The following is a 10,448-nucleotide window of genomic DNA, read 5'->3' as shown; positions in this document are numbered from 1 at the left end:
AGGTGGCAGTAGTCTGTATTCGCCATCCATACAGTAATCGAGTAATCCCCCGCTTTACCGCGGTTTGAATCTCTCGCCCCGGTTTATCGCGGAATTGCATTTGCCACATAACTAATTAGTTTGGCTGATTTTTACGGTCTCTCGAGGCGAGCACGATAGACCAAAAAACTTATAGGGAATTGTTTTTATGGAGTTCATATTGAAATCATGAAATGTATTAATAAAAATATAATTATTAATTATAAAAATGAAGCAATGTTAATACAGTACAGTACTGTATACATAAAATAGCATTTTTGGGGGGCTGTTTATCACGGTTTTTCGTTAAGCGCAGCCGGTTTTGGAACGTAACTACCGCAATAAACGGTGGATTACTGTATATAAAGCAAGCAGCGCTTACACCTGCCACGGATTAGACTTTCGGTCGTATCTGCTAAATTGCAAAGACAAGTAGAAAGAACGACAAGTGTGTGTTCTCTCTTTACTCTGCCGTTGTTCGCTTTCATCAGTTCCGTTTTTTCCCCTTCGTGTGCTCATTCGCTAAATATGAATAGCCAGTCAGAGTTCTCGTTTATCCATCCAAAATTTGACGTGAAATCGTAAAATCAGGCAACAAAAAAAAAATGGCTGACTCCATCCGACTAGAGCCAACAGTGCGGAACTCATTGAAAAAACTAAAGCCGACTGACGCTCATAAACCACCAGACTTTACCCGAATGCTGACCGTCAGCTTGGTGTTTCCTGGGTTTTAAGTTCTTGTCCTTTGTTTTTATTCACGCCTTATATATTTGGGCAAATATGATGCAACATTTTCTGTATCACTTCGTACACTTCTTATAACTGTTAGAAAATTGGCCAGAAAAAAAAAAAACATATCGTTCAACCTCTAGAATAAATGTGAAATTAGATGTTCAAAAAAGCACTTTTATGATGGAAAAACTACCTCATAGAGGCAAAGATATAAAAAAAAAAAAAATACAAAATTCCATGCATTTTGCATTACAAACACGCAGTCTGTAAACGAGAGCTGCTCCTGTTGCAGCTGGTTCCATTGACAATTCTGTAAACGTTCACTTTAAATATAGTGATAGTCCCTCATCTCCTGCAGCACCTCCTTTAGTGCGTCTTCCATGGTCAGCTTGGGAGGCCTGTTACAGCGGATAAACTGGAGAGAGAGAAATATCCAGTTAGGAACGTACTCGCATGAAATGAGATTTAGGTCCGAGTTAACATGGAAGACACATTTCGAACCTGATTTGCACAATACAAGACTTTCCATGACTGGTGCTTCCAGAAAACATGAAGAAATTTTCACCGTAATCAGTGATCTAATAGTTTACGGAAACTGTTGCCTTCTGATAAGACGTCTACCTCCTTCGTGTCCTCCAGCGTGGTGTATCTGTAGTCGGCGGGCCCCAGGGACTCCAGCATGGCTCGGTGTAAATGTCTGCTGGACTGAATGAAGTTCTTGGTCAGTGTGAGGTGCTGCCTCAGCATGTCGTTCAGAGCAAACGCAGCGGGACTGTACGCCGTTAACGCTGCAGGAGGCGAGAGAGAGAGAGAGTGCAGATGTTCAGCCTGCAGCTGTGTTCTAAACAGTTTCCTGCTTGAAACCAGCCTGGTTTGTATGGAGCTCGAATGAAAGCAGAGTAACAGAACTTTATGTTTGAAGTGTCAAAGAATCAAAAATAAAATAGCATGAACTAAGGGTCTACTACCTTCCACGGCTTCAGCGCTGATCATGTGACTCGCCACAGGAGTTGGATCTATGTAGGACATTCCTATTGATGGGCCCAGCACTGCCTGATCTGCTCAGGAAACATTGACATAATGTATTTACAAATTTTATTTACAGGATTATGACTAGATTATTAGATTATTACACATTTCATAGATTTCACGTTGGGACACAATTTGGGACATATTCCCCTGGGAGAACCCGTCCTGTTTTGTTGATGCCAGCTTCTATGTTCATGGCGAAAGCCAGGTTTAGTTATAGAAATATAAAACTAATTAAAATAAAGTAATTAGAAAAGGTTTCTCAAATGGATATATGTATAACAGCAAAATGTGTTTAATGGACCATCTGGGACTTTTCCAGCCATAAGTGGAGGCACACAACAGTTGTATCGGGTGTCTTTGGATGTACTATGGAATTTTCCCTTCGCTTGAACTAGGAGACCCGTACGTGTTCTTGCATGACGATACCCCCGTGCACAAAGCCAGCTCCCTGAAGATATGTTTAACATGGGTTGAATATAAAGCTCTATAGAGCTCTCTCATGGGTTAAATAAAGAGCTCTGACCTCAACCCTATTGAATATGAAGAATTAGAACACCGACTGCACCCCAGGCCTCCTCAACCTGCTCTTCATGCTAAGCCAGGAATTCTTTCTGGAAATACAGTAGAATACCGTTAAATGGCCCAGTTTGTTGCATAGAAACATGCATTTTTATCAGAAATCTCAGAAAGGAAAAGATATAAAAGGTCCACACTTGATGAGGTCTACACTTGAGGTCCACACTTTTTCACAAACGCTGTACAATCGTTGTTTAGTAGTCTAAAAGCTTTTCAATTAAATTACGCAGTTTCTGAGTTCAACCCAAGAAAACCAATGCTAAAAACTGTCTAAAGCCAAACTTGAGTCTATAAGCTTCCATTACTTAGCATTGTTTCCATTATTAGCCTATTGGGACCTAAAAAGCTGATACTACAAATGGCTGATTGGGGACATCTAAAATAATAATATAATTCTGGATATTTCTATTTTTTGGGTGTTTTTTTATATTTTATTTTACAATCTGATCTACTAGTCACCAAATTCTGAGCCTGCATAAGTCAAGTGAAAACTCTTGACTAAGGGAAGTGGTAGTTCAGTGGTTAAGGCTCTGGGTTATCAGTGGTCTACAGCAGTGGTCCCAGAACATTTTTGCGCCACAGACCAGTTTAATGTCAGACAATATTTTCCACAGACTGGCCTTTAACGTGTGGCGGATAAATACAACAAAATAAAATGATACGAGCATAAAAACTGGAATTTTCTGAATATAATAATAAACGTGAATCCACTATGTTGTTTTTTGTTCATTTTTGCTCGCTTGGGGGTTTGAATTTAGCGGTATTGTATTATGTGTTAGCGGCCGGAGCAGCACCTTTAAGAGGGTAGTGGATGGAGGTAAGACATGTGACCGAGGGAAGCATCATGACATGCATCAAGAGTGAGTCATAGACAGATGTGGTGGAGAGAATCTAGTAATTTTCCAAAATAAAATGGAAATAATGCAAGTTATGTATTCTTTCTGCAAATCACCAATCAGGATTGAGCGTGTGCTCTGTTTTAAACTCGTGTTGATCGGCGCTTGGTGTATCTACTCATCACAACACACAGTTCAGCATCAGTTCAACAGCAAGCAGAACATTTAGAGAGGAATAAATGATGAAGAAACACCTGACTCATTCTCGCCTCAACACACGTGACCTAATTTAAAGAAGCTGAAAACTTTTTTGACTCATTAATAGATCAGTGTGCTGAGAGTCACATTCGAGTCTTTTTACATAAACTGAGTTGATTAAGTAAAGAGTCTTGTAGCAAAAATGTACATTAAGTAAAGGGAACTTTACACTACATTTAAAGGGAAATACTTTTGTACTTTTACTCAAGTTAAAGTTTAGAAGGACACTTTTCGTCAGTGGTGGATGAAGTATACAAATGTAGAGATACACAGAGTAAAATATTACTCCAGTAAACGTACAAAAGTATCCAGTATGATTTTTGTCATAAGACTCTTTGCTTAATCAACTCTCCTTGCTGACGTGACGTCACACCAGGTCTTGTCAATTCTCCCACTGGGAACCCTGAAGGCTGACGTGACATGACGTCACCCAACCCCCGCCTGTGTATGAGTGAGGGAACTTTTATGGACGGTGGGTGGACACTCCTGACCAGGTTCATTGACCGTGACATGATAAAATAATTGATGCGACTTTTATTTGAGTACAGTAACCAACATTGCATTTACTTCGTTACTGTCCAGCACTGTTTTTTTTTTTTTTTATTGGAGTAATATTTCACCTCGTGTATCTCTACTTTAACTCAAATTGTGGGGTTTCTAGTCGGAAGGTTGGGGATTCAAACCCCAGTGTCGCCAAGCTGCCACTCTTGGGCCATTGAGCAAGGCCCTTAACCCTCTGTGCTCCATAATATCACTGGGATATGCGAAGAACGAATTTCATTGTGATGTAATGTGCAAGTAAAACCCCCCTCACCCCCATTTGTCTGATCTGCCATGTTCAATTTTTTTTTTTCCATTTAGTTCTATAATAATTTGCATAATGAATATAACGATAAAAAAATTGCAACTAGGGAGATCTAAAGACCTACCAGAAGACCACATATAAGCGAGTCCTTCTGCTTGCGTCTGCACTGTTGCATCCTTCTTGCGGACTCTCACACTGGGACTCTGTGAACCAGTGCGTGTATGTGTGGCGTCTCTGGTGTAAGATGGCGTGTCACACCCTCCTCTGTTGCTTAAACTTGACTCGGATCTACTGCGACAGATCTTTGCGTACTTGGGTATTCTTTTTGAGAGCGTGTCATCGTCATCATCGTCCGACTGGGATCGAGACTCAGAAGCTACGAAGGAGTGTTCATATCCACCGGATAGATGTTCGGAGACGTCGTGGATACTCTGAGACGCCTCAGTCTGGATCTCGCTTTCAAAATCACTCTCGTACTTAGATTTGTTCTCAGGCTTGTGGAAGAGCTCTCCAGCTGAGGACGCGACGAGACCCCGAGGACTGGCGTCAGACTGTACCTGAACGAACGCATCACGTTACAGTGTGTTAGCATCTATATAACTGATAAAATAACACTATTATATGATCTTGGATCTACCTTTTTTTTGGATAATCCAGCTAGATCAAGGGTATCAGGAGCCAAATCGTCCAGCGTCATCACATTTATCTTGAAATCTGCACAGGTGTGGGAAAAGAAACTATTAAAAACAGCTGATTGGGATTTTTCGCTACCCGTAATAGATTTCTGTCTCTGCCTTTCCTGTCTGCGTCTGCAGGAACTTGTACCAATCTGATGGATATTTTTTAATAACCTTGGTAGGTTATATACGCAACGATGAGCCTAAGTTCTATACCTTCTAAAGTTCTAAAGGTCAAAGGTGTTTTATCTTTAAACATGATTCATTTGGGTAGAACAAAAAGCTAACGTGAAATTCTGCGTGAAACCGGGCAAATCTGCCACAGAGACATTTGACATGACATGCTGGACATAGGGCGATGCTGCGACGAGTCGTTCGAGGTGTTCTGAGCGGCACGTGAACTTCGAGAGCGGAAGAGAAGAGTTCGGGATGAAACTTTCGACACGCTCAACTCGCATGATCTCACTTCCGCACCCTCATTACTCGCCAGATTTTACTCCTGTGGACTTCGCACTCTTCCCGAAGATGAAAATTAAGTTCAGAGGTTGCCGTGTTGACACCATTACGGAGATCCAGGATCCGGGACACATTCTAGAAGTGTCAGGAACGCTGGGAATGCTATATTGCTGTGATACTGACTATTTTGCAGGTGTGGAAACGTAGTTAAATGAAATGACTTTCTTTTTAAATATAGCCAGTTTTAAAACTTGTATACACTTTGTACACAGTGGCTGTGAAATGTGTGGAAACACCTCGTCTTTTATGGATTTTTCCAAGACACATGTATGTTCCTTTTGTTTCTATGCAACAAACTAATGTAACAGTATGAAGATTGACTTTAAGCAAACAAACATATAAATGTCCAGATGTTCTACTGTATTTTCATTGTCAAAATTTTCCCTCAGCATGAAGAACAGCTTTACACGCTCTCGCCATCCGGACACTTTCTCCAAACGTTCATCTGAATCACTTTGCCGTGTTTCTTGTAAAACTCTCCAAAGATGTTCTTCACTAGTTAGAGATTACTTTCTTTTTTGTGAAGCAGTTCAAAGGATTTAGGTGCGGTGACTGGGCAGGTCGTTCCATGATAGATATCACGCCAGACGACTCTGGATTGCTCTTTAAATAACGCTTACAGAGCTCAGACGGACGATTCGGCTCATCGTCTTGTTGTATGGTGAAGTCGGTTTCAATGAGCCGGAGTCCAGACGGAACTGCATGGTGCGTGTTGAAGTATGGATTGGAAGCTATGTTGGTTCAGGATTCCTTTTAATCTCTGGAATGAGTCTCCAACCTTCCCTGCTCCAAAACAACCCCAAACCATTAGGCTTCCACTTCCAGGTTTGACTGTGGGGGTGAGGTAGTCTGATTATATCTTCTCTCCTGTTCTGCTCCATCATACAGAATTTCAGAAGTCAAAAAAATCCACTCATTAACTTCCCAATTCTTGTGTGTTTTACTTTTTTGCTTAGTTTAAAAACAAAAAGAACATGCATGTGTCTTAAAACAGTGCTTGATAACAGTTTTTATTGTCAAACTTCCTCCCTGATCCAGTAAGCTCTCTAGAACAGTATTGTTTCAGACTGACCTACAAATCGGTGAAAATGAAAGGGTTTCTTTTACATTTATTTTGCTGGTGTATTCTGGCAATGATGAAGAAATATTCAGTGTTAGTCACTTCAATGGTTATAATCCTAGGCGTTATAGCGTTATGACCATTGAAGTGACTAACACTGAATATTTCTTCATCATTGCCAGAATACACCAGCAAAATAAAGTGACCTGTCGAGCATCAACAGCATGAACTTCTTCAGCAGTTTGAGCTACAGGAGCTCGTCTGTTGGATCGGACCACACGGACCAGCCTTCGCTCCTCACGTGAGCCTCAGCCGCCCACGACCCTGTTGTCAGTTCACCACTGTTCCTTCTTTGGAGCACTTTTGATAGACACTGACCACTGCAGACCAGGAACATCCCACAAGAGCAGTTATGGAGATGCTCTGACCCAGTCGTCTAGACGTCAAAATTTGTCACTAAAATCCTTACGCTCGGCCATTTTTCCTGCTTCTAACATCAACTTTGAAGATAAAATGTTCATTCGTTACCTAACAAATATATTCTTCCAAATGCCACGATGAAGAGATCATCAGTGTTCTTCACTTCACCGCTCATGTTCTAACGCCATAATGTTTCGCATGATTGTTGTATATCGTTTCTTACCATCAGACAGCACGCTCGTCTCACTGTGTGTGTCGTCGTGATTAGAGGCGAGGGGGAAGAGCTCCTCGAGGGACCTGATCTCGCTGTGATTGGGGGCAGAGTGCAGGGACAAGATGAGGTCCGATCGATTGGACAAAGTCCTGCTGGGTGAGGAGATTTTAGGAGATGACGGTGGTGATGGAGAGAGGCTCTTATGACGCTGTGCTGCGAATGTTGACCAAATCGGCTGCTTTTCGACAACCTCTTTACTGCTTTTTCTGTATGCCTGTGTGAGAAAAGATTTACATAAAAACAAAGCAGATGAGGTGAAAAAAAAATACAGAATAGTAACATTATCCTTTACTGAGCAGATGTATTTTTGAATGTTAATTTTGATATTGAAAAATATATATACACGTCTATAAAGCCTCCCAACGTCTAGACGGGTTTGAGCTGCAACTAAGAATGAAGTTACTCAAATAAACCGTTTTTACAAATGTGACTAACTAAAACATTCCGACATGCATGTCGATCCTTGAGACGGATTGTTTCCACTTCTGTCGGCCAAGAAAAGGAATCTGAGGCTACATTGGTCTCAGAAATCACCAAAACTGGACAGTTGAAGTTTGGAAATAAATAATATAAACAAATCTTTGTGGACACCTGATCATAAGACCGTGTTCTTATTTAATCTGTATTGTTTGTATGGTCTTGTTTTTAAGATAATTATAGTCACAGTGGTGTGAAAAAGTGTTTGCCCCTTCCTGATTTCTTTTTTTTTTTTTTTTTGCATGTTTTTCACACTTTAATGTTTCAGATCATCAAACTAATGTAAATATTAGAAAAAGATAACACAAGTGAACACAACATGCAGTTTTTATATAAAGGTTTTTATAATTGAGGGGAAATCAAATCCAAAGCTACCTGGCCCTGTGTGAAAAACTGTGGCCACCTTTTTAAGGTCATGTCACAGCGTCTCAGCCATTCAGAGGTGGACTTGCTGGTGTGTTTTGGATCATTGTCCTGCTGCAGAACCCAAGTTCACTTCAGCTTGAGGTCATGAACAGATGGCTTTATATTTTCATTCAGGATTTTTTGGTAAACAGCAGATTTCATGGTTCCATTTATCACAGCAAGTCTTCCAGGTCCTGAAGCAGCAAAACAGCCCCAGACCATCACACTACCCCCACAATATTTTACTGTTGGTATGATGTTCTTTTTCTGAAATGCGGTGTTACTTTTACGCCGCACATAATGGGACACAAACCTTTCAAAAAGTTCAACTTGTGTCTAGTCAGTCCACAGAGTATTTTCCCAAAAGTCTTGTGGATCATCAAGATGTTTTTTTAGCAAAACTGAGACGAGCCTTTATGAGTAATGGCTCTCACTGTGGTTCGCTGGAGTCCCAAAGCTTTAGAAATGGCTTTAGAACCTTTTTCAGACTGATGGATCTCTGTTACTTTCTTTCTCATTAGTTTCTGAATTTCTTTGGATCTCGGCATGATGTCTAGCTTTTGAGGATCTTTTGGTCTACTTCACTTTGTCAGGCAGGTCCTATTTAAGAGATTTCTTGATTGTGAACAGGTGTGGCAGTAATCAGGCCTGGGTGTGTCGAGAGAAATTTAACTCAGCTGTACTAAACCACAGTTTTAACAGGGGGGCAAACACTTTTTTCACACAGGGCCATGTAGTTTTCGAATTTGTTTTCCCTCAATAATAAAAAAAACATTTAAAAACTGCATGTTGTGTTCTTTTACTAATATTTGAGTTAGTTTGATGATCTGAAACATTAAAGTGTGAAAAACATGCAAAAAAATAAGAAATCAGGAAGGGGGCAAACACTTTTTCACACCACTGTATAGTGTAGTTATCTATTCTAAATCTGATTACTTGTTCGAACTTGATGAATGATGATGATGATGATGAAATCGCAGATGTCGTAGAATAGCACCTGTTCCACGCCTCCCGATGACTTATGAAGGTTGGTGCTCCCTGTGACTGCGCGTGCAGCCTTGTGCTGCCATCTGTTGGCATGTTACAAAACCAGTCTCCAAACCTTTTGATACCACCTCGTATGTAATATAATATATTTATTTGTTGCCTGCCTTCCATTCCTTCTCCTGTTAACCTTTTTACATACATCGGCTGGACATCCGTTTCTGACCTCACTAATGCTCTTGTGGTGAATCAGCAAAACCCATGATCCAAAATCTAGTGGATCACCAAGAAAATTGGCAAAAAAAACCAGCAAATAGTGACAAAATCTGCAATAGTATTTTCCATGTTCGCAAACCTTTGGTCCACAAACTATAACTTTACCTTATCAGCCAGCTGAGGGTTTGTCTCCGTCTGTCTCATGCCTTTGAGCTCATCTGGCGATTTGAAGGATTCTCCCAGGAGTCTGCGCATATCTTCTTCATCGCTGTCCATGCTCACGTTTTTTTGCATACGAGACACAGAGCGTGTCATGGAAATGTCTATCTGCGGCCTCTCCGACTCCTTTTGGCGGTTTGGAGCAGATGCTTTCTTTTTAAGGAAACGACTGTCGTCTCCTGCACTAAGTTCGCTACTGGACTGGACAGAAAGACCAGACTGAAGATTTGCACCTGTGTCTACTCCAAGCTTGTGGTTCGTACGTTTTCTGATGCGGTCTTCGATCAGAGCGAGTCTGCCTAGGGCCACGCTCTGTGAGCCATGCTGAGGGATAAGCATGTCCTCGCTTGTGTAAGCAGGAGAAGACTGACGGTTGGCAGACTTTTTTAGAAATCTACTTCCACCACCCATGACATGGTGTTCTACTGGCTCTACATGAGCGAGATGAGATTGATCATCTTGCTTCTCACTTTCAGCAGCTGAGGAGAGATCGCTTAGGCTGTGTATAGACATCTGTCTGGATTGCAGGACTTTTCCAGCACTGGTCTGAGGGCACAAAAAAGGTTTTATCATTGAGCCAAGCAGAGCATTAAACAGTTTATTTCAAATCAGTTTCATTTATAAAGCTCTTTTATTTTATTTGTATCATCCCTTTGTCACAAATCAGAGCGAAGCTGGAGGCCACATGAGGAAGAAACCAGTAGAGAGAGAGAGAGAGAGAGAGAGAGAGAGAGAGAGAGAGAGAGAGAGAGAGAGAGAGAAAGAGAGAGAGAGAGAGAGAGAGAGAGAGAGAGAAAGAAAGAAAGAGAAAGAAAGAAAGAAAGAAAGAAAGAAAGAAAGAAAGAAAGAAAGAAAGAAAGAAAGAAAGAAAGAATAAATGGAAGGCAGAATTAAGTAATGAATGACAGAAAGAAGATAGAAAATAAAAATAAGAAAGAAAGAA

At 40.9% G+C, this 10,448-nt stretch overlaps 1 protein-coding gene across 2 annotated transcripts in view; it reads right to left on the bottom strand.

The window, feature by feature from the left end:
- Window positions 1-386: 386 nt before the first annotated feature.
- Window positions 387-10,448, bottom strand: part of cUnh19orf44 (chromosome Un C19orf44 homolog) — an 11,279-nt gene continuing 1,217 nt past the window's right edge. The window contains exons 2-8 of one of the 2 annotated variants that reach the window (XR_014536403.1): window positions 9,452-10,051; window positions 7,154-7,418; window positions 4,895-4,971; window positions 4,382-4,814; window positions 1,719-1,808; window positions 1,252-1,538; window positions 387-1,165 (exon numbers count right to left, since the gene is read on the bottom strand). Coding sequence is in view for 1 of the 2 variants with exons in the window: in XM_083559206.1 (XP_083415332.1) it covers window positions 1,076-1,165; window positions 1,372-1,538; window positions 1,719-1,808; window positions 4,382-4,814; window positions 4,895-4,971; window positions 7,154-7,418; window positions 9,452-10,051 (1,722 nt within the window). In the remaining variant the exon portion in view is untranslated. The remainder of the gene's footprint in view (window positions 1,166-1,251; window positions 1,539-1,718; window positions 1,809-4,381; window positions 4,815-4,894; window positions 4,972-7,153; window positions 7,419-9,451; window positions 10,052-10,448) is intronic. The other variant, XM_083559206.1, reaches the window with a different exon arrangement.

This window comes from Silurus aristotelis, assembly GCF_946808225.1.
Source record: "Silurus aristotelis genome assembly, chromosome: 13".
NCBI classification, from domain to species: Eukaryota; Metazoa; Chordata; class Actinopteri; order Siluriformes; family Siluridae; genus Silurus; species Silurus aristotelis.
Note: the sequence above shows the minus strand (reverse complement) of the source record. Positions and strands in the feature narration are given on the sequence as shown.